The sequence below is a fragment of the Herpailurus yagouaroundi genome, unplaced genomic scaffold (assembly GCF_014898765.1).
Source record: "Herpailurus yagouaroundi ecotype Mexico unplaced genomic scaffold, PumYag 140, whole genome shotgun sequence".
NCBI classification, from domain to species: Eukaryota; Metazoa; Chordata; class Mammalia; order Carnivora; family Felidae; genus Herpailurus; species Herpailurus yagouaroundi.
Window position 1 is genome coordinate 23,665,345 of NW_024412395.1, and position 26,002 is coordinate 23,691,346.

At 35.8% G+C, this 26,002-nt stretch overlaps 1 protein-coding gene across 3 annotated transcripts in view; it reads right to left on the reverse strand.

The window, feature by feature from the left end:
- Nucleotides 1-26,002, reverse strand: part of LRP1B (LDL receptor related protein 1B) — a 1,898,953-nt gene that overhangs the window by 41,482 nt on the left and 1,831,469 nt on the right. For all 3 annotated transcript variants that reach the window (XM_040474969.1, XM_040474970.1, XM_040474968.1), the window contains exon 85: nt 1,895-2,069. In XM_040474969.1, the coding sequence (XP_040330903.1) occupies nt 1,895-2,069 (175 nt within the window). The remainder of the gene's footprint in view (nt 1-1,894; nt 2,070-26,002) is intronic.

The following is a 26,002-nucleotide window of genomic DNA, read 5'->3' on the forward strand; positions in this document are numbered from 1 at the left end:
GACAGAGAGTGAGCAGGGAAGGGGCAGAGAGAGAGAGAGAGAGAGAGAGAGAGAATCTGAAGCAGGCTCCAGGCCTCTGAGCTGTCAGCACAGATCCTGACGTGGGGCTCAAACTCACAAGCTGGAGATCATGACCTGAGCTGAAGTCAGATGCTTAACTAACAGAGCCACCCAGACTCCCCTAGAGTGCATTTCTGATGCAGTGCGCTGGACATTAAGAAAAACGTACACCCGCTAATGGAAACAAAGTTCTGTCATGATAAAGTTTCATCACAAAGAGCTGATGAGCTTACTGAGCAAACATGATTTTGGTAGTTTATATGAAAATGCATTTGCTTTTATATACTTATCAAAGGCACATATTTATAATTAGTCATATTTTCAATTACTTTACTTAAAAAATAATGTACTTTCAAATGACCCAATTTGAGGGTTTGAGTAAATGTCATTCATCATTATAACACAAATCATTAGAGTAAATTCTAAAATGAGAGTAAATAAAAAAGAAAAAAACTGTTGATGCTGTCTGTAATAAAATTTTATTGGGCCTTGTTTGGCAGAGCGACATAACTCAGGGCTGGCACCCTCGCAGAGCTGTCTCGGTGGAAGCCACAGCATGAACACTTTACAGCACGCTTTCCATCTCATATTCTCATTTATTATACTCCTAACCAAGGCAAGCGATAGAGTCCAGTGCTTTAAAGGCTCTTCTTTTAAGAGGTTGTTGAAAGAAGCTCAGAGTAAGGACTGATCTTTAACCTCAGTGGCATAAACTTGTTTCACGATAGAAACTGAATGGCATTGCCCTTTAGCTGCCATGATCTCTTTTCTTTTTTAATTTTTTTAGTGTTTATTCTTTGAGAGAGAGAGAGAGAGAGAGAGAGAGAACGAACCAGGGAGGGGCAGAGAGAGAGGAGACACAGAATCTGAAGCAGGCTACAGGCTCTGAGCTGTTATGATAGTACAGAGCCCTTTCCGGTGCCCGAACCCACCGACCGTGATATCATGACCTGAGCTGAAGTTGGATGCTTAACTGACTGAGTCACCCAGGTGCCCCTCTTTCTCTCTTCCTTTCTTCCTTTCCTTCTTCCCTTCTTTCTTTTCTTTTCTTTTCTTCTTTCTTTCTTTCTCTTTCTTTCTCTTTCTTTCTTTCTTCTTTCTCCTTTCTCGTTCTTTCTTTCTTTCTTTCTTTCTTTCCTTTCTCCTTCCTTCCTTCCTTTCTTCCTTCCTTCCTTCCTTTCTCTCTTTCTTTTCTTCTTTTTTTTAAATTCTGTTTTCCATTCTCTTGATCTTAAAGCCAAAGGGCAAAAGGCAATGTAACCAAAGTCTAACTTGGAAATTTTTATTATAGTTGCCTCTTAGGGAACATTATTACTTCTACTTATTTTGGACTATAATGTTTAAAGTCAAATTAAAAACCTAAATTAAAAAATGTATTTCCATTAGACAAGTCTTTTGCTCCTCCCCCGCAAGCACATTTTCTAACAACAGAAAAGTAAACACTTACTATAAATGATAATAATGAAACAAAAGCCTCAGCTCTTCTAATTTAGGGATACTGCATATAGATTTTTCAAGGTATGTTGCATCTCACTATTTCTTGCTTACTATTAGGAATATTCTATATATATAATAATCTGACCACATCATTACATGAGTACATGATGAATTCTCATGTTCCCCAGCTGCACAAAATAGTCGTTGAATAAGTTCAGTCAATTGGGATGAACTGAATTTTATCTACAACCAAAAACAAACAAACAGACAAAGATGAAATGATCACTAAAAGAATTTTAGGATAAAAATAATTTACATTATTTTCATGTTTATTGTTGAACTGCTACATCCTTTTGGGTTCAAATGCTTTTATAAATTAAGCTGGATGTTCACTTACTTGCAAAATATATCTTCACTGTCTTTATTTATAATGCAGTGGCCCCCATGGCACCTTATACATTTGTCAACCTCACATTTTGGACCTTCATAGCGTGTTGGACAGACGCATTCAACACTTCCATCATCCCCGATGGTACAGGATTCAGAATTCACACAGTAGTGGTGACAAACATCTAGGCAGAACGCACACCAGAGAAAAAGAAATTATACTATATGATTTTTTTCAGTCACAATACATGTTACCATTTCATTTAATATTTAAAAACAGTCAATCCTTAAAGAAATACAAAAATAAGTAAATTAATGAAAACATCTAAATATAAAAAAAAATGATTAATAATAAGTAGATTAGCTTACAAAATCACTTTGTAATTACATGTAACTAGAATTCTTTAATAAAGCTATTGATTTCTCTTTTTGCCAGCCACGCATCATTTCATCTGGCTAAAAAAAAAATGTTGAGTTACACTGATATAATGCTAACTGAGAAACTCTTTTGGTTCTGAATGTTAAAGTTTAAACTAACAAGTTTCCTTCATTTCCTTCTAATGGGCACTATAACTATTCTGAAATGAGCAGAAATACTCAAGATTTCTTTAAGCATCATTTGTTGTTTCCTTTCCTTGTACTTCTTTTCATCTCGAGAACAGGGCAGTGTCTGGTGGGTGGGGGACCCAGCCTCTGCATCAGCCCTTTGTGTGGTGTGAAGAAGTCACCCTCTACACACAGCAGAACAGGCCCAGTATTTTTGAATGCCCTGGCAGGTAAGCAAACACAGAGATGTGCCTCTCATGGAACATCAAGAGAAAAGTGAACTGGGAAACTGATCCATCATGGGTAAGGAGTAAACAAAAGTTTAGGCTATTGTTTCCTTCCTTGTTTAGAGCCTGACTTCCCAGTCAGAGGGAAAACCTCAACAGAGTGTGAGGCTTTTGTTTTAAAACATCTTTCCTAATGAACATTATAGATAATTTTCTCAACTACAAAAGAAGATTTCTTCAAATATTGCTATACCTAGTGTATGTAATAAAACAAAAACAATTTAATGATACAATAACCAATCTATCTTTGTAATTAGACATTCTGCCTCAGTCTTTTGAAAAGCAAGTATATATGTGTGTTTGTATGTGAATATAATTTATAACATTCAAAATATTGAAATTCATAATACAATAATCTTAGGCAAAAGAACTTGATTAGATCTACCTCACACTTTGTGTTTAGAAGCTGCAATTTCCTTTTAGCTATATAATTGTGAAGCGATGTTAAATGAGATTAGCTGTGATAAAAATCTCAATTTATAAACTTTAACCTGCTGTACGACAGTTATAGTAGGTGAAGAAAATTAAAACATAATTTATAACTCTCATGTTTGTATATTTAGCCCTTTATTAAATCAGACAGAAATTAAATTTATTGACAGGCTTGCTTCATATTTATGGAAATTTATTTCAAGCATTCTTCTGCTTGCTGTTGCATTATGCCAAGTACCCTCACTGAGATTCAATGCTTAAGCCTATTCACATGGTTTTGGCTATATTTAAGAAAAGTAGCATTTTGAAAAGGTGAGAAAGTTGAAGATCTAAGAACTAAGTCAGTGTTAGTGGTATCTGTCCATGATGGTGTCTGTTTGCAGTTATTGGCTTGGCAGTTATAGTATGCACCATCACACATTCTGTTTTTGTTTATGAAGAATGTATGCTCTGCAGTCTATATGATGATCTCTCCTATTCAAGGCAGAAATCTCTAAAGAACAACTCTCATTAGTTCAGATTGTTCAGCACCTCTTACTGATAGAGAGCTCCTTTCAGATCATTCCCCAACTGCTTCCAATGTCACCCTTTGATCCTGGTTCAGTTATCTGATGGGACATAGAAGTTAGTTGATGTAGCCTAACAAGATCAACATGTTATGTCTTATCCATAGTGGGTAGCTAATCAAAATCAGGTAGGTAACTTATTTGCAAATGCAAATTCCAGTGCTCATCCCTGTCACCACTGCCCACCCATGCCTAGATTCTAATTCATAAATCTGAAATGGGGCCCAGATGATTCCCATGGAACTGGTTGAGGACCTAGAATCTGGGAAGTAGGGAACACATAAGAAATAACACAGAGACAAATTTTACTGATTAGCAAAGCGACTACATTAATACCTGCAAAAGGATTCAATTTACCTAAAATAGTTTATTTCTCAACTAAGTATGTGAGCCCTACTAAAAATGTAATTTTTAATCTAAACTTTTGGACCATTTCATTTTTATAACCACATTACTGAGAAGACATGAGGAAGTAGAAAATAATGGATTAACATTTTGATGGTTGCTGATTGCCCTATAGTACACTGTAGTAAGGAACAGTTCTCACTTGCCTCTAGTGGTAAAGGGCAAAGTTAAATACTTACTTATAACTTACTAACTATAAGTAATTTTGGTACATAAATTAAATCTGTCTTAGACTAAGATTAAAAAGATGTGATAATATACACAACTCACTGGTGTTCAAGAGAATACAAATAAATACCTCAAATAAATACCATTGAACTCCCACCAAATTGACAATCAATAACAGGAAATCTCATACACTACTAGTAGAAATATAAATTGATTCAATTGATTTAGAAAACAAAGACAGTATCTACTAAATTTGAACATACCCACACCTTATGACCTAACATTTGCACTAAATATATATCAAAGAGGAAGGCATGCATATGTGCATAAAAAATACATATATATAATAAGCATAGTGACCTTTTTAGAAATAGGCCCAAACTACAAATAATCCAAACGTTCATTGCAAGAAGAAAGGATAAAGTGTGGTCCACTCATACAATGAAATATACCTATAAATATATATATATATATATATATGTGTGTGTGTGTATACATACATATATATGTATATATATACATACACACACACATAATAGACAAATAAAAAATGAAAGCAGTATAGCCTATAAGGAACAAAATTGATGAATCTCACAAAAACAATGAGAGAAAAAAGCTGGACACAAAAATATACACACTATTTTTTTTTCTATAAAATTAGAAAGGCCAAACTAATCTAGGGTTTTAGAAGTCAAAAAGGACTTATCTTTGGAGAGAAGGGAAGGGATAGTGATTAAGAACATCAAGTTACATCTGAGGTACCAGTAATGTTTATTCTTGACCTGGATGTTGGTTTATGCTGGTTTGTACACCTGGTGATAATTTACTGAACTGTAAACTTGTGATTTAAAAATTTTCTATTTATATTATGCTTCAATAAAAAGATTTTTTCTAATCTAATGGCACATAAGCTACATGTAGAATATTTTAAAAATTCTGGTTAATTTGCTAACAAGGCTAAATAGGTTTTCGCTTTATAAACACTTCTTTTCAAAGAAATTCATGGTCTACTTTTTATGCTTTAAGGAAAATTCTCTAACCTTTAATGCTTTCAATATTTTTTCCTAGCATGTCAGATGCACATTATTCAATGCAGTTGATTGGCCTCATGGCATAAAAGTGGAATCCAAAGAATGTAAAAGAAATATTTGCTTAAGATAAAATTTTGAAATAAGCAGATAATAGAATTTGCACTTTAATAAATAATTCTAAATTGCATGCTGTTAAGCCATACCAGTTTTTCCTTCTAAAATAGGCAGAAATCATTTTAGACTCAGAACCCTTTCTCTACAGATATTCAAATGGAAGACGTTTCATTTTCCCCACTTCACATGTTTGATACTTGATGCTATGTTGAAATTCAGGCAGAGTTGCTCACTATACTCCGACCCTGCCAGAGTTGCTCCCGATGCCTTTCTATGAAAATGTTCTATCTCTCACTCTTAGGCTTCAGATGTGGGGCATGTAGAAGTTGCTGGAGTTCTGGGTTCAGCTGGATTATTTTCTACACCACTATTAGGATTCTAGGGCCCAAAATATTCGCTCTCTCGCTCTTTCTCTCTGTCTTAAAGACTTTCCTATTTACTCAATTCTAACTCTAGGATTCCTAAACACAGGAGAATGTAACTTTATTTAATAGGAGTTCACGTTCTAATTATCTAATTAGAGTAACTTTATTTAATAGGAGTTCACATTCTAATTATTTCAGTATATGGCAACAGTGTATAAGTCATTGGAGAACCACCTAATTTCTCTCTCATTGTCTTCTCAGTTCCAACCCACTTTGAATTATAAGCACCTATGCAAAACCTGAATAAATGTGTAGAGTATTTTCACCAGTGTCACCTCTCTATACACTCCCAAATAATTACTACACACTCATATTTAAATTCTAAGCCTCTCTTCAGGTATTTACCTAATAAAAATAATACTTCATTAGCACTTCCCAATCCAGCAGAAATTTAGCAAAGTATGAAGAATGGTATATGAGAAGGCTCCTGAGCAGGCTCCCTTGGTATGCACTTGCTCGCTTTGTTTCTAAGGATTCCACCCTGACCTAATAAGCTCTGAAATGAGCAGAAAAGTTTAGCATTTCCTGAAAGAACACTTTTCTTATCCCAGAGTACTAAAAAATAGTTACCGCATAGGGCTTACCACTTTAAGCACCAAAAATGCTCTAAAACCATTTTGAAAGTCATCTTTCTGTAAAATAGATATACATTTTCTTAAGTAACATTTATTAATATATATTTTTAAAGATTCTGTTTTTAGGTAATTTCTATACCCAACGTGGGACTCGAACTTACAACGCCTACATTAAGAGTTGTGTGTTCTACAGAATGAGCCAGCCAGGTGCCCCATAATATTTCAATATTTTTAATGATCCTGTGTCACTATGGCTCTTAATTATTCCTACAAACCTACAAATTATTCCTTACCCTTGAGAAGTTATATAGCCTTCTGCTTGTTTTTTTTTTCATTTTCAGCTTTGACTAAGTGACTTGTTACTGATCATGAGGCAGTAGGCAAGTCTAAATAAAAACCTAATTATTCCTATCAGAGAAAAAAAGAGGTAGAGATATTGCTGATGGGTTAACACCAAGGTGTACAGCAAAGGGACTGTCTTCTAATTTCCAACACAGATCCACAGATCCACACACACACACACACACACACACACACCCTTCTCCCCCCAAAACCATCCGTTTTCCCCCAAATTTAAATTTGGCTTAATAGTTATTGGAAATAAAGTAAAAAATGTGGTAGAGGAAAAGAAGACAAGTTAAAAGAAACGTAAGTGAGAGAACACTCTCACTTTGTTGGAGGGCATGAAATGGGGAAGAAACCAAATGTTAAAGATGAAAAAGTCTAGCCAGATGAACCAGTAAGCATTCAGAGAGAACAGTTTGAATTTATGGACAGGAAGGCTGGTAGAACAATATGGTTGATTCTGTTTTAACCAAATGAGTAATTTAACCATGACAATAAAATGTAAGTGGAGGATCCATAGTTAATTATTTGCTGAGGAACATGCATCTGCCTAATTGTATACTGGGAGCTGCAGGAAGAGGACAGAAATACGAGAAAGGCCACCAGGTCTCTGAGAGCTGACAACCCAATTGAAAGGTTAAGACAAGAAGAAAAAAGGAATCAAAACTGATCTGAAGAATATCTGCTGTGGCAAGAGAGCGTAAATACGACTACCAACAAAATCTTCCTTCTTATGAAAGCTTCCACCTCATAAGGTTTACTCATTTTACTGACCTGAATGGCATAACAATTGATATGTTCCACATATGATAAAAAGGAGCAATAATGAAATGTAATTAATCTGTGCTAAGAAAGTAGAGATTACCATGAAATTATATAATAACACTTTATATTCACAATATAAAATTGTTATAACCTCTGTAGGGTAATTACACTAAGAACTGCACAGTAGCACTAAACACAATCATGTAATCTAAAGGACAACGATGGATATATAATTACAGAGTATTCATATGGTAATTAGGTGAATAGTAACTGGAGAATAAGTGAGTGGCTATTTTCTGCAACAGAAATAAAATAATTTTCAAGGGATACCATTATTGCACTCTTTCTCTTTCCTTTTCAAGCAACCAGAAATATAAGGAAATACTTCTTCCTTTAATCTTTTTTAGAGAATCTTAATAGACTGCATAAAAATATGAGTTGTATGGTTATATATACAAGTTTATGAATATTCATGGTGAGCCAGATGTCTATAAAATCTCTAGCTGCATTTAACTTCTTTCCCAAATATTTCTTTCTATTGAAAAGTAATTGCCAAGACTATTTAGCCATTAACTCATATTTGCAACTGGGCTATTCACATTGTAATAGTTAGTGGAGTGTGAAATTTATTTAAAGGAAACAAAACCAACGTTAAATACCACCTAAACAGAAGCTGAAGATAGGAAGAATAATGCAGAAATTAGAAAGTCTTTAATTGGTAATACAGATAGTCATATAGGGGGGACTATATTATACAATTACATGTATATACATCAATTGTTCTACCTCACTTAATTTTGACCTGGTTTTAAAAAAATACGTGAATTGGCTTTAAGATTCATAATTTAAGTAAGCATTTGGTAATTTAGGACTGCACATACAACATCAGCAACAGCAATAAACCAGAAGGTAGGGCTGTATTACTTTCACAAAGAAGACTAGGTAGAATTATCCACAGTGTATATCCCCAGGCATTCTACAACTGAGCTCAAGTTTCAGTGCAATTCACACTCCACCTTCACTGATATTTAATTGCATCCCAGGAGCAGTAGGTTCTATGAATTTTGTTAATATCTTCCCTACAAGGAGGCTTACGGCAGCTTCTATGTATGTATAAAATGTGGAAGACAGCCAACAATGGTATTTTATAAACTTTTGATGAATACTTATGCTAGGCTAACATAATAAGAAAAAGAAACAAAATCATTGGCTAGAACATGAAGGATTTGGAGGTTAAATTCAGTCCTTAATCTGGCTAACAATGTGACCTCATCTGAGTTACTTGACAAATTTATCCAATACACCCATCGATCATCTTTGAACAGAGACAGTATTACTAAACGTGTCTAAGATTATATCATGATTCCCTCCTCCCCCACCTGTCCTCAACAATGCCCTTTATAGCATCAAGGCCAACTAGGGCCTGTTTTGAATTAAACGACGGGAATGATGATTATGATGATGATAAATACTCGATTGTAGCTGTCTTCTACATGACAGCTCATCTCTTTGTCGTAGTGTCATGCATTATATGGTATTATTCTCATTTTATAGGTAAGTAAACTGAGGCACAAGGAGGATAAGCACCTTGCCAAGGTCATACAACAATAAGTGGGAGAACAGAATTTCAAAGCCAAATAAGCTTAATTGTAAAGAGTAAACTCTTATTTTTTTCTTATTTAATAATTCGTATATTTGCTCAGAAGAAAACACACACGCACACACAAACCTCTGGAGAGTAATTTTAAATATCTTCGGTGTTCTCTTTCCCTTATATGTATCTAAAATTAAGAGAGTCCCCATCTACAGAGATATATGGGGGTCTCACCATCAGGCAGACTGATAAAGGGCCCTGTAACAGCAAGAGCAGCAGGCCCAGGAAAGCTTACTTGGTACCACCACAAGCTGCAATATCAGAGCTCAGGAATTCAAGCCGGACTCCCACAGCTCATCCACATGTTCACATTTCACGCATCATTCTCAGCTTCCCACCCAACCTCAGTTGGATTTTTGCCTCTCCAGCCACCGATCATCAGTTTACAGCCCTAGATTCTCTTCTTTGAAGGAAACTCCATGTGATCTCTTCATTATCAAGAAGGATCAACTCTGGGTCCCTCCACACAAATAGGAAGCCAAAATGACAGCCAAGAAATCATAAACTAAGGCATGTCTGAAGTGCTAACATTTACTGACATCTAATTTAAGATGAAAACATTTAGAAGGATTCTGGAAAGGCTCTAAGATTCTTAAATATATTAATAAGAATGATTGTGGCCTTTCCTTCTCTGAAGTCGGTTTTTCATATAGCACAGTTTAGGAGGCAGAAGACATAAAGTAACTTGTTTAAATTTGCTTAGAATTTATGATTGTTATCTTTGAAGGCTTATGTAATGAAACAGAAAAACAGATTTAAGAAATATTAAAGTTGTTCTTTTTTACAGTCCTCAAATGTTTTACATAGCCTAAGATATTTTAATAATTAAACTTATTGCATAGTCCTAAATATATCTTCCAATTTCAGAGCCGAGTTTAATAAAGTAGGCAAACATTGAATCCAGGTATGCCAATTAAATATTCACTAGGGAAAAAATGTGTGCAAAACTCTGATTAGAGCTGATAAATTTTCATCAGGAAAGCGTGTCTAAGAAAATTAGCATTTTCTAATTTATTACTAAAAATAGAAATAGATCCCAAATATTTCTATAGAGAACACTGAAAAATTTAAAAGAATAAAATCCATTCTGAGCAAACACTGCCATCTCTGAGTATCCAGGTAAAAGGAAAATGTAAAATTCAGAAAGCCAAGTTATCAAACTGTTGATTTAAGCGAGACATGTGGGGCAAGATTTTGAAAGTAGCACCAATAAATCTTTGACAGATTGCTGTTTCAAAATGTGTATTAACAATGATAGCATCAATCATTTTAGTAATAGTCAAAAATTAACTCCTAAAACTATTATGGCAATATTTTTTTAAATCAGAGAAGCCTTTATAACTTTTGTTTATAAATCATGTTCTGGGTTGAGTGTTCCTCTCTTTTTAAAGCAATCCAGCCATAAAAGGTTTTAGCAAGTAATTATTTCTGGGTTGAGTGTTCTTCTATTTTTAAAAGGATCCAGCTATAAAAGGTTTAGCAAGTAACTATTTATAAAGTGGTAGAGAGTCATTTGAGACTTGAAAGCAAGCTGACTTGCAGATGACAGCTACATGTGATTTTATAAGATGAGGCTAACAAAAACCAAATAAGTGAATAAGCAGAAGATGGCTTAAAAAACGAGAATGAAGCATGCTCCTATAAGGTGGGACATCTTTGACCATAAATAAGCCATTTACCATATTCAGTCCCTGATTTATTCATTAAGGCATGGAATATGTATTAAGTAAGGTGTAAGTAATTTCAACCTGTTAAAATTTATCAACATCTACCATGTCAATAGTATCTATTGGGTTAATATTGCTTATGCCCTCAGAATTCTCATGCTTTGATAGAACACTCAGGGCTAACATGTTTGAGAAAAAAAATCAAGAACAATAAAAGATTTGGCTAATCAGCACATGGAAATATTTTTTTAAAAGAAAATTCAGAGCACAAAGTAATAACTCATTTTTAGAAAACTGGAAAGGGTCTCATGGAGGTGAAGAATGCTGGACAGGAGGTAATCATGGAAAAGATCTTCTCAGATGGTAGTACCATGAACAAAATTATCCTCCCCATGCTGTAGCCTGAGGGAATGTCCTGGATCATTATCCTGGGATAAAATGAGGTCACCCTAGAAAAACTTACGTAGTTCCTTTGTGCATACATCTCTCCCTTCTCCCTTTCATTCTTCCATCCTTATTTTCTTCCTTCTTCCAGGCTACTCACTTCACATGTAAATGTAAAAGTAAGGATTTCTGATATACTTAAATGTGACCTCCTTTCTAGTTTTTCTTCAATATGTTACTTTGCAAAATACATAATATATATGTACTTCTCTCTATCAATATATTGATATTAATATAGATAGAGAAAGGTTTCTACACTAGTGTGATAGCAGGAAGAAAAATAATGGATTATATAGAAGTGATTAGTAATTAATCAGAGTTCACTAAAACACTGAGAAAGTCACTTTGAAAAGGTCACTTGGGAGACTAATATGTAGCACACTGTAAAAGATTTTTGCTGGTCAAATGTGCAAGTTTTCTACTATTGATATAAAATAATCAGCTCTCTACTGAGACCCGTAATAATTCCAAGGTTATAGAAAATCACTTTAATTTCATTATTAGTAGCATTTAACCTTTAACATGATTAGAAGTATGCATTGGATTGCTGTGATTAGTTAGTAACATAATTTAATCCAAGATCCTTTTTGTTTACAAAGAGTATTGTTCTTCCACAACATCCTTAAGATAAAGATGAGATAAAATCATTACTCTTTTATGCACACAGTGTAGTAAAAGGTACTGTAGCAAGAAACTTTTGATTCAGGAACAAATGTGTTTTCCTTCTGTAGCCCCCTGACTTTTCTCTCCATTGGGACACTATTTAGGTTCTTAATTTGCCATGCATTTATCACCACCTGACATCAAACATGTTTGTGCATTATTTATAAATACTACAGTACACCATGAATGCAGTTTTCAGTTTATTCATGACTAAATCCTAAGCTTCAGTGGCTGGCATATATTAGATGCTCTATTAATATTTGTTGAATTACAAACTGAATGATCATTGGAAAGCAGGGCACTTCAGAAGACAGAGAACAAGAGGCATACTGCTGACTTTTTTTTTTCTTTTTTTTTTTTTTTTTTTTTTTTTAGTTTTAAAACCCCAAATGCACTTATAAATAGGTGACAGATGAAAGAGGAGAATCAGATGGCAAAGATAGACGTCATCAAGTCCCAGTTAAAGGGCCCCTGGAAATTTGGTCCTTGCATGAAACACTCAGCTGCTACATCAAAGAAGCAATTACTAGACACTCTAGGCTGCCATGTGAAAGAAGGATGTGACCTGCCAACTTCTCTGAAAGGGGACATTCTGTAGAATTAGACTAAACTTTTCAGCTTCCAGTAGGTTTCACTTTGTAGTCAGAAACTAATCTGAGTTTGGAAGTATACCTATGCAAGAAATTATTTTCTTCAGTGGTCTGATCTACTTACTCTCATGGAATATATAATTCCATTCTGCACTTAGGATCATTTCAGAAATTATTTAAAAAAAAAATCTGAAACCATATTCATGTAGGCCATAAAATTAATAAATCTTTTTTATATAGAGGCCTGCTCATGTGGGCCATTTGGAATACATCTATTTTTTATTACCCAAATTATATATTACCTAAATATATATAACCTTTAAACACATATTGTAACATATTTTAATTACATATTATAAATGATAGGCACTCAGAATATCTATTAAAGTGAAAATTTTATAGGTGCCTAGGTGGTTCAGTTGGTTAAACGTCCAACTCTTGGTTTCAGTTCAGATCACATTCTCACAGTTGGTGGGTTTGAGCCCTGAATTGGGCTCTGGGCTGACAGCGTAGAGACTCCTTAGGAATCTCTCTTTTTCTCTTTGTGTCTCCTCCATGCTCTCACTTTCTCTCTCTAAATAAATCAATTTTAAAAATTAAAATTTTTAAAAAGACATTTGATTTTAAAATTTGCAGAGGACTTTACCTCACTTGAAACTTCCAACTTTGAGAAGCAGATAGTTTTAATTATTATCACTATTTATTTTATAAACCATGTGAGTGTCAACTATGATGATGAAAATAATCTGAAATCCAAAGTTGTAGAATACTATTTGTAACTCTACAGATTTCTACTTTATATACTTTTAAATGGTCTGAAAAAAATTTTTTTTAACTCCCTATTATCACCTCTAAAAATTTCTTCCTCACATCAGGATTACAGCTTGACAGGTTCCAGAAAAGAGAACTTAGAGAGTATTTTCAGTGAAGATCCAGAAACCTACTGAAATTAAATTATATTTTATGTATTTGTTTTATTTGGGCAAGACACTATTAAAAGAATCAGAAGCCTATACTAAGAAGTATCTACACTAAGAAGTAAGTAACAGGAAATCTGGAGTTGAAAAATTCTAGCTTACTTATTTGTGGTCTGGAAGGTACCATGGAAGTGTCATGAGTTCTTGGACTCAGACAATAATTTAGTAGTTAGTTAAATAAGGTGTCATTCATTACATGGTCACACCATACTAATTTGTTCATTTCTGCCACTATGTTGATTATTTATATAAATTGGTTTTTAAGAAAAGCTTGCTCTCAGATTATTACAATATAGATTTTTCTCATTTCTAAAAACTAATAAAGTACAAGTTATTTCATCAAACTGTGAATTAAATCATATTGTTACCAAGGATTTAGTCATGGATATTCAAGTGATAATGTAAATCTAAAAATTCAAATTCAGTTACTTGACTTTTGAATTAATCTTCTAGTACTATTCTGAATCAAGTCAAATCAGTCTATTTCTCAAAGTGTCTTATACTTAAGATGTATCTGATTCTCTGGTGGCAACCCTCAATAAATGTGTTTTTTTTCCTCCTAATAGTTAATTTTCATATAATTAGCATTTATATACTGAAAAATCTCCTTTTATTTTTTTGTTCTTTATTGTTACTTCATCTGTTGGAAAATTATGGATTTTAAAACATATTTATTTATTGAAATCAAACTTGTAATTATATTTTTCATTCATGAGAATAATACTGAACAAATAAACACTATTATTAATGCACTGTTTTGATTAAAACAGAAGTCTCTTCTTTATCTGATGGGTTACATAATCCTAAGGTAAATTACAAATCCACCCATCTTTCTCTGGCCTTTTGCACTCTGGGACTCAAAAGCTATGAGTTTGGCTATATTCTAAAAGAGCTTATGGGAAGATGGCAGCGTAGGAGACACTGGGCTCACCGCATCCTGCTGACCACTTAGATTCCACCCACATCTGCCTAAATAACCCAGAAAACCATCAGAAGACTAGCAGAACGACTCTCCGGAGCCAAGCATAGACGAGAAGCCCACGGATGAGGGTAGGAAGGGCGAAGAGGCAGTGTGTGCTACATGGACTGGTGGGAGGGAGCCGGGCGGTGGAGGGGCAGCCCACCCACCAAGGCAGAGCCCCCGAGTCTGACTTGGAAAAGCAGAGGGGCTGGACGGAGTGTGTTCTGACAGCCAGCAGGACTTAACATGTGGAATGTTGTAAGTCAACAGCTCTGCTCCGAGAGCGGGAGAGATAGAGGGAGAGGCATTGGGCCCCAGAAGACAGAGCTCAGCTTGGCGGGGAACAAAGGCCCTGGCCAGTGCCATCTCTCTCACCCATTCCCCAGCCAAAATCCCAAATGGGACCAGTTCCCGTGAGGGAACTTGCTTGCACTGCACAAACACCTAACACTGTGCTTCTGCGGATACATCCCTCTGATGGGTCTGCCTCCCTCCTAGTGATGGAGCCGCAGGGCCCCTCCAGAAGTGGACCACTGAAGGCAAAGCGAGCTGAGCCTGCCCTTCCCGCTTCTGTGCACCTTGCAGATCCACCCCAGCTCATACGCCAGATCCCAAAGAAGCAGCACCACAAGCCTGGCAGTGTGCCAGTAGCCCAGACAGGGCCCACACCACTCCACAGTGAGTCCTGCCCCTGGGAGAGGGGAAGATAAGGTACACACCAGTCTGACTGTGGCCCCAGTGGTGGGATGGGGGCAGACATCAGGTCTGACTGTGGCCCCGCCCACCAACACAAGTTACTCCAGACAGCACAGGCGAAGAGCCCTGCAGTTCTGTGCCACTCCAGGGACTATCCAAAATGATGAAACAGAAGAATTCTCCGCAGAAGAAACTCCAGGAAGTAGCGACAGCTAACCAACTGATGAAAAACAATTTAAGCAATATAACAAAATGAATTTAAAATAATAGTCATAAAATTAATCGCTGGGCTTGAAAAAAGTATAGAGGACAGCAGAGAATCTATTGCTACAGAGATCAAGGGACTAAGAAACAGTCAGGAGGAGCTAAAAAAAATGCTATAAATGAGGTGCAAAATAAAATGGAGGCGACCACAGCTTGGACTGAAGAGGCAGAAGAGAGAAGAGGTGAATTAGAAGATAAAATTATGGAAAAAGAGGAAGCTGAGAAAAAGAGAGATAAAAAAATTCAGGAGGATGAGGGGAGAATTAGAGAACTAAGTGACAGAATTAAATGCAATAACATATGCATAATTGGGATTCCAGAGGAGGAATAGAGAAGGAAAGGTGCTGAAGGTGTACTTGAAGAAATCATAGCTGAGAACTTCCCTGATCTGGGGAGGGAAAAAGGCATTGAAATCCAAGAGGCACATAGAACTCCCTTCAGACATAACTTGAATTGATAAGAGATAAAGGATAAAGGATAAAGAGAAAATTCTGAAAGCAGCTAGGGATAAACATGCTCTAACATATGAAGGGAGACTGATAAGACTAGTGACGGGTTTATCTACTGAAACCTGGCAGCCAGAAAGGAATGGCAGGAAATCTTCAATGTGATAAACAGAAAAAACACGCAGCCGAGAACCCTTTATACAGCAAGTCTATCATTTAGAATAGAAGGAGAGATAAAGGTCTTCCCAAACAAACAAAAACTGAAGGAATTCTTCACCACTAAACCAGCCCTACAAGATATCCTAAGGGGGATCCTGTAAGACAAGGTACCAGAGACATTGCTACAAGCATGAAACCTACAGACATCACAATGACTCCAAACCCATATCTTTCAATAATAACACTGAATGTAAATGGATGAAATGCTCCAACCAAAAGACACAGGGTATCGGAATGGATAAAACAAGAAGACCCATCTATTTGCTGTCTACAAGAGACTCATTTTAGACCTGAGGACACCTTCAGATTGAAAGTGAGGGGATGGAGAACTATCTATCAGTCAAAAGACAGCTGGAGTAGCCATGCTTATATCAGACAAACTAGACTTTAAATTAAAGGTTGTAACAAGAGATGAAGAATGGCATTATATAATAATTACAGGGTCTATCCATCAGGAAGAGCTAACAATTATAAATGTCTATGCGTCAAATACAGGAGCCCCCAAATATATAAAACAATCACCAACATAAGCAACCTTATTGATAAGAATGTGGTAATTGCAGGGGACTTTAATACTTCACTTACAACAAAGGAGGTCATCTAGACACAGGATCAATAAAGAAACAAGGGCCCTGAATGAGACATTGGATCAGATGGACTTGGCAGACATATTTAGAACTCTGCATCCCAAAGCAACAGAATATACTTTCTTCTCGAGTGCACATGGAACATTCTCCAAGATAGATCATATACTGGGTCACAAAACAGCCCTTCATAAGTATACAAGAATTGAGATCATACCATGCATACTTTCAGACCACAATGCTATGAAGCTGGAAATCAACCACAGGAAAAAGTCTGGAAAACCTCCAAAAGCATGGAGGTTAAAGAACACCCTACTAAAGAATGAATGGGTCAACCAGGCAACTAGAGAAGAAATTAAAAAAATATATGGAAACAAATGAAAATGAAAATACAACAATCCAAACGCTTTGGGATGCAGCGAAGGCAGTCCTGAGAGGAAAATACATTGCAGTCAAGACCTATCTCAAGAAACAAGAAAAATCCCCAATACAAAATCTAACAGCACACCTAAAGGAAATAGAAGCAGAACAGCAAAGACAGCCTAACCCAGCAGAAGAAGAGAAATAATAAAGATCAGAGTAGAAATAAACAATATAGAATCTAAAAAAAACTGTAGAGCAGATCAACGAAACCAAGAGTTGGTTTTTTGAAAAAATAAACAAAATTGATAAACCTCTAGCCAGGCTTCTCAAAAAGAAAAGGGAGAAGACCCAGATAGATAAAATCATGAATGAAAATGGAATTATTACAACCAATCCCTCAGAAATACAAGCTATTATCAGGGAATACTGTGAAAAATCATATGCCAACAAACTGGACAACCTGGAAGAAATGGACAAACTCCTAAACACTCACACACTCCCAAAACTCAAACAGGGAGAAATAGAAAGCTTGAACAGACCTATAACCAGTGAAGAAATTGAATCAGTTACAAAAAATCTCCCAACAAATAAGAGTCCAGAACCAGATGGCTTCCCAGGGGAATTCTACCAGGCATGTAAAACAGAAATAATACCTATCCTTCTCAAGCTTTGCCAAAAAATAGAAAGGGAAGGAAAACTTCCAGACTCATTCTAGGAAGCCAGCATTACTTTGATTCCTAAACCAGACACCCAGAAAAAAAAGAGAATTACAGGCCAATATCCCTGATGAATATGGATGCAAAAATTCTCAATAAGATACTAGCAAATCGAATTCAACAGCATAGAAAAAGAATGATTCACCATGATCAAGTGGGATTCATTCCTGAATGATGCAGGGCTCATTCAACATTCGTAAATCAATCAATGTGATACATCACATTAATAAAAGAAAAGATAAGAACCATATGATCCTGTCAATCGATGCAGAAAAAGCATTTGACAAAATTCAGCATCCTTTCTTAATAAAAACCCTCGAGAAAGTCGGGATAGAAGGAACATACTTAAACATCATAGAAGCCATTTATGAAAAGCCCACAGCTAATATCATCCTCAATGGGGAAAAACTGAGAGCTTTCTCCTGAGATCAGGAACACAACAGGGATGTCCACTCTCACCACTGTTGTTTAACATAGTGTTGGAAGTTCTAGCATTAGCAATCAGACAACAAAAGGAAATCAAAGGCATCAAAATTGGCAAAGATAAAGTCAAGCTTTCGCTTTTTGCAGATGACATGATATTATACATGGAAAATCCGATAGACTCCACCAAAAGTCTGCTAGAACTGATACATGAATTCAGCAAAGTTGCAGGATACAAAATCAATGCACAGAAATCAGTTGCATTCTTATACACTAATAATTAAGCAAGAGAAAGACAAATAAAGAAACTGGTCCCATTCTTAATTGCCCCAAGAAGCATAAAATACCTAGGGATAAATCTAGCCAAAGATATAAAAGATCTGTATGCTGAAAACTATAGAAAGCTTATGAAGAAAATTGAAGAAGACATAAAGAAATGGAAAAACATTCCATGCTCATGGAATGGAGGAATAAATATTGTTAAAATGTCAATACTACCCAAAGCTATCTACAGATTCAATGCAATCCCAATCAAATTGCACCAGCATTCTTCTTGAAGCTAGAACAAGCAATTGTAAAATTTGTATGGAACCATAAAAGGCCCTGAATAGCCAAAGTAATTTTGAAGAAGACCAAAGCAGGAGGCATCACAATCCCAGACGTTAGCCACTACTACAAAGTTGTCATCATCAAGACAGCATGGTATTGGCACAAAAACAGACACATAGACCAATGGAATAGGATAGAAACCCCAGAACTAGACCCACAAAAGTATGGCCAACTAATCTTTGACAAAGCAGGAAAGAATATCCAATGGAAAAAAGACAGTCTCTTTAACAAATGGTGCTGGGAGAACTGGACGGCAACATGCAGAAGGATGAAACTAGACCACTTTCTTACACTATTCAAAAAAACAAACTCAAAAGGATAAAGGACCTGAATGTGAGACAGGAAACCATCAAAACCCTAGAGGAGAAAGCAGGAAAAAACCTCTCTGACCTCAGCCGCAGCAATTTCTTACTTGACACATCTCCAAGGGCAAGGGAATTAAAAGCTAAAATGAACTATTGGGACCTCATGAAAATAAAAACTTCTGCACTGCAAAGGAAACAATCAACAAAACTAAAAGGCAACCAACAGAATGGGAAAAGATATTTGCAAATGACATATCAGACAAAGGGCTAGTATCCAAAATCTATAAAGAGCTCACCAAACTCCACACCCGAAAAACAAATAATCCAGTGAAGAAATGGGCAGACAACATGAATAGCCACTTCTCTAAAGAAGACATCAGGATGGCCAACAGGCACATGAAAAGATGCTCAAAATGTCGCTCCTCATCAGGGAAGTACAAATCAAAACCACACTCAGGTATCACCTCACTTCCGTCAGAGTGGCTAAAATGAACAAATCAGGAGATTATAGATGCTGGAGAGGATGTGGAGAAACAGGAACCCTCTTGCACTATTGGTGGGAATGCAAACTGGTGCAGCCACTCTGGAAAACGGTGTGGAGATTCCTCAAAAAATTAAAAATAGACCTACCCTATGACCCAGAAATAGCACTGCTAGGGATTGACCCAAGGGATATAGGAGTGTTGATGCATAGGGGCACTTGTACCCCAATGTTTAAAGCAGCACTCTCAACAATAGCCAAATTATGGAAAGAGCCTCAATGTCCATCAACTGACGAATGGATAAAGAAATTGTGGTTTATATACAGAATGGAATACTACATGGCAATGAGAAAGAATGAAATATGGCCCTTTGTAGCAACGTGGATGGAACTGGAGAGTGTTATGCTAAGTGAAATAAGTCATACAGAGAAAGACAGACACCATATGTTTTCACTTTTATGTGGATCCTGAGAAACTTAACAGAAGTCTATGGGGGAGGGAAAGAAAAAAAAAAAAGAGGTTAGAGAGGAAGAGAGCCAAGGCATAAGAGACTCTTAAAAACTGAGAACAAACTGAGGGTTGATGGGGGATGGGGGGGTGATGGGTATTGAGGAGGGCACCTTTTGGGATGAGCACTGGGTGTTGTATGGAAACCAATGTGACAATAAATTTCATATTAAAAAAATAAAAAAATAAAAGTAAATTAAAAATCTGTCGAGTAAAAAAACAAACAAACAAAACCCCAAAAACTATAAGATTTGGGGACTTTTATTTTTCACCTTGAGAACCAATGATGGCACACTAGTTTTTTGCCATTTTTATCAGTAATTAAGATGAATACAAATTTTTTCTAGCCTAGTATTTACTACCAAAAGAGGTCTATTTTTGCATTAAACTGAGTAATCACAATACCAGCTTATAGTGATGAAATCTTTAATAGTAAAAACCATGATTATCATGTTAACTATAGATAGGAATCTTATTTGCTTTCTTCTTTTAGAGTATTTAAAGATTCCTGGGGTGACTGGGTGGCTCAGTAGGTTATACGTCTGACTCTTGATTTTGGCTCAATCCATGATCTCATGGTTCGTGAGATCGAGTCCCACACTGGGTTCTGTGCTGACAGCACAGAAACTGCTTGAGATTCTCACTCCCCCTCTCTCTCTGTCCTTCCCCCACTCATTCTTTATCTCTCTCTCTCTTTCTCTCTCTCTCTCTGCCTCTCTGTCTCTCAAAATAAATACAAATTATTAAAGGATTTAAAGATTTCTGACTCATAGCATTGTTTTCAAAATATGTCAGTTGACATTCCAAATCTGTTATAAATAATGTGTTTTAAATTTACTCTTAAATCTACATTTAAATTCATTGTTTTAAATGTTTTGTTAGCAAATGCATTTAACTAGAAACAATTTGCTTGGTTTGAGGTAAGCCTCAAGTAAATGTTTTGTTCAATCTGTATCTCTATTTGTGCATGATTTGTGTAATATATTATTTTCAAGTACACAATTCTATTTGCAGATAATTATTTATGAATCCATTTAGTTTACCTAACATCAGGTACAGCAGAATCACAATCACGGACAGTTTCTGTTCATAAAAAGCCTGCCTGCCTGCCTTCTTTCCCTCCCTCCAACCTTTCCTCCCCTCCCGTCCTCCCTACCTCCCTTCTTTTCTTTCTTTTTGAGGGTTCCCAATTGGGCATGTTCAGTTTAATTCAATATAAATCCCTCTTTAGACACTTAGTAACCATTACGTGTGTGCGACATGTTATTTTCAACCTTTCAATAAGCAGCTTTGAGGCTGCGTTTCATTATCTTTCATATTATTTTGTAATAATATTCTTCCTTAAGTTGGAAAAAGAAGGGTAAATACTTATCAGTAGCTCTAATATAGCATAAAAGTAGAAGATTAAACTCTCTAAACTTGGCCTGATTACTGGGTGAAGAATACTGTTTTAAGAGTATTATGAGATTAGAGTTGTCTCAAAATCAAATGAACCCAGCATAGAAAAAGTTACTGCTATGTTGCCAGAAAAAGCAATTAAGCATTCTTAAATAAAAGATTTTTTTAAATAATAGTTACTGAAATTATTAAACATAATTAGTAATATCCCAAGTCTAAGTTACATGGCATAGAGATAAAAGTTTACCCATAGTTCACTTTACAAACATGTTATTGGAATTTGAAACAATTGCATAAAACAATAATGGTACGCTTCTTAAGAACATGAAATAAAGTCCATTTCTGATCTGTGATCCTTTTTGACTATGGAAGTTTAAGTGCATCTGTGTCTGGCTCTTAATCTACAAAGATATGCCACTGGTTTTTTTATTCACCAAAAATTATGGGGCAAGTATCTTCAAAGAGCCTTTATACTGATAAATCCCCAATGCCTCAAACAATAAATAATACCCATAAGTGTTCAATATAATCTGTTGAATAAATTAATTTTAATAATCAGAACATGTACTTTGACTCACATATGACATAATATCTGCTTGGAAAAAATTACCTCAGTTTCCAATAAATTCTTTTTTATATATGCACATCATCCCTAAATCTTTTCCCTCTTATTATTTTTATATTTCCAAATGATGGCATAACAGTAATAGTAAATATCTGTTTTGAATAATTCCAGTTTTATACTAGGTAAAATTATCTTCAGTAATATTTCTCTAATTCTGACAACTTCCTCTAAACCATGCAGAATAAGACAATAAAATTATTACATTACCCTACCCTAGCTTACTATTCTTCTATCATAGTCACATGAGAAAAGAAATGTATTTATTTTCCTTTACACCGATTAATTCAAACTTAATTCTATTTTTACACTATTTTTTTTTTCAAGCTGAAAACACAAGCACAAAGTTTCTTATGGAATTCATGTCTTAATCAGCTGCTCAGTAAAGGTGGCCTAGAACTTTTGTAAGTGGAATCTTCTCAGAGCACAGACAAAAAATGGGCCTGGCTGGCAGGAAATAAGCCCTTTCTACTTTGTTTACATTTATTCACATACCTAAGTCCAAGCACTGAATTAAACCCCAAGATTGATGAGGTATGCATAACATCATGGCCTGTTTCATATTCTAGGGGGGTAGAGAGTCAAGAACATGAATGATGATATAAACACAGGGTGAAAATGTCAAAGAGAAGTGCTGGGTGTCCTAGGGCAAAGGCAGGTTAAGAAGACAAAGTAGGAGGACTAGAGAGGTTAGAGACACTGAGGAGCCCATGTGTAAAGGGGCACATTTTACTTTTTCTATTTTTACTATTTTTAATGTTTATTTATTTTTGAGAGACAGAGAGAGAGAGAGACAGAGACAGAGACAGAAACAGAGTGTGAGTGGGGGAAGGGCAGAGAGAATCTGAAGCAGGTTCCAGGCTCTGAGCTGGAGGCATAGAACTCGATGCGGGGTTCAAACCCATGGACTGGGAGATACGACCTGAGTTGAAGTCAGACACTTAACCTACTGAGCCACCCAGGTGTGCCATAAAGGGGCACATTTTAAAGACAACGAATGGGTTTCCAGGGTTGGAAGAAAGAATAGGGCAGTGAATGCATTGTAGTAATCCAGGCAAGAGGCCTGAATAAAGGCAGTGCTTGTCTTCTCACCAAGAGAAAAAGAATCAGAGGACCCTTAGCCCAAGCTCCAAATTACTTTGTCACTCTAGTTGTGAATCCTCTAAGAATCGTGAATACTTGCACACTTAAGAAATAGCTAGTTCTCATACTTAAGAAATAGCTAGTTTCTCATGATCCTTTCCTAGCGTTCTAGGCTTAGTTCTAATTGTCCTTCATACTAACAGCGACAACTGAAAACATTTTATTCTATTTTCCTGGTCGTTATTAAAATCCTTTGGTCTCTTCTGTTTGGGCTTGCCATTGGTGTAATCAACTCGAGATTAAAATTCTTATTAACACCTGTTTTCATTGGAGTAGAAACTGGCAACCCATGAGTGACATGAGCTTTGAATGTTCTCATAATGAGCCTAAAAAGATGCAGCAGAATGGTCAGGATATCAGGTGACAGGAAAATACAACAGAAGAAGCTACTTTTGGAGGCAGACCCACAAGGGTACAAATTATGGCTCCTATGTTCTTTAATGGAGCAGATTAGGGAGAATGGCTTAATCTCATTTTTGGCAATTGTAAAACTAGACTAATAATACTACCTTCACAGGGTTGTATGAGAATCTGGTAAAACATCAGATGTTCATATATTACATAAAATAATGTATAGCACCACATTTCTCTGTGACCTATACATTATACGTTTTCAATGATTTATTATTTCCCTTGGTGACCCTCCCCTAGGAAAATCAAATAGAAACAGAAAAGATAAATAGAAAAAGTCTTTCCCCTCTGGGCTTTTGTAAATTCTATTCCACTCACTGCTTCTCTTCATCTGGTTAGCTTCTTCTTTCTTCTGGCCTCAGCTTACATGTCACTTCCTTCTAGAAATCTTTCCTACAGGCTGAATTCTGTATTCTTTCCTGGATTCTGCTAGCCACTGTATTTCATTAACCTGACTTATAACATAAGTCATATCATTTTTGGAATCACACATTAGCTTCTAAACCCTTTGAGGGCAAGGAATATCTCTGACACAGCTCTTTTTGCAATGCCTAACAGTGACAGGCCCATGGTGAACACCAAACATATTCACTGACCAATTGACTAGTGAAACAAAATTGCTCTGCAAAGCAAATGGTAAAAATAATCCCATGATGTCATCACATGTGGTTGACAACATCTATGCTTTATAACTTTTATAAGGTACTTGATAGACTACGGTTCTAAAACCAGTTACAATAGATGAAATGGTTGGATTACTGTCTGAGTATTCCTAATTTTATAAACTTGAGCTAGTACTTAATGTCTGTATTTATTGGAACCAATGGGAATAAACCATAAAGGTATATTGCTTTCTTTTTTTTAAGTTTATTTATTTATTTTGAGAGGGAGAGAGTGAGTCCACCAGTGGGTGAGGGGCAGAGAAAGAGGGAAAGGGAGAGAGAGAATGAGAATCCTAAGCAGGCTCTACTCTGTCAGTGCAGAGCCCTACATGGGGCTCAACAAGAGTTAAGAATCAGATGCTTCACCAACTGAGCTACCCAGGGGCCCCCTACAGGTGTATTTCTAATAAACTGAACGGTAACTGGAATTATAATGGTTCTCCAAACATATTACTGATTAAAAATATCAATGAGAGGACAAACAGATTGCTATTTGATTTTAACACCCAGCTCTTAGACACAGATTTGAGCTGGCCCTCATTGGCCCTTTTGTCTTAATATTATCACTATTTAATTACTAATAACCTCATATTTAACATCTAGATTTAAATGTAAATGCAAAATGCCATGCTTATAATTTTTTTTGATTTATCCTAGAAATCCTTGCTCCAGATCTGCACAAAATGGAGCTGTATTTGTTCTTAAACAACTTACTTAAAGAATACTTAATTTTACTTTGCCATTATTTATCTCTGTCTCTCCTCCCGGAGTGCTGCTGTTAAAATTAATTTCCATTTAGACCTCAGGATTTTATATTGCCATTAGAATTGTGAAATGTTTTTACTCAGCACAACTAAGAACTGATGTTTTACCTCCCACTAATGGACCTTTAATTAGGCACTGTAATGAACCATTCTGTCATTCCTTCATTTCTGGAGAGAAGATTTTGTATATATGCAAGATACAATTTTGACAGAATACCAGGTCCACTGAACCTTGCCGACTCACATATAATAGATCCTCAATTTATTATGTTTTTGTCAGCTGCTGGATTTATCATTTTAATGACACTGTCCACAGACTTATTTTGCTGCCAAAGAACAGCATCACCATACTGCAGGAATGTTTGTTGACATCTTGATCAACAACTCCTGGGGTCCGATTCTGACTACAATATTACCACTTTGGGACCTTGAGCAAGTTATTTAACCTCTGTCTAAGGATTAATTGGTTAATTTTAATAAGTGCTTTGCAGTAAAAGGTGGGAAGTGCTATGACTGCTAATAGTGATAATAAAATGATAATGCAGCCTTTTATAATGCATCAGGCTACCTCAGACTGTGATTCCATTAAGTTGCCAATTAAAATATACGCTAACGGAATTTATTCTTTTTAAGAAACCAAATTGCTATAACGATGGCCACATAGCAATTTTTTAAGTTAGATCAAAGAGAATAAAAAATGGCAATGCTTCTTAAAATTTTTTTTAATTAAAGAAAAAGATCGACATCCTATGATGATGGACCAATTGGGAACAGAGAAAAGCTGCACAGAAAAATACCAGATGGTTGCACCCTGATTAAATGTAGCTCTTGTACATTAAGTTGATTGTTCTTTTATTAACTTGTCTCCAAACTGCTTTCATTTATTTAT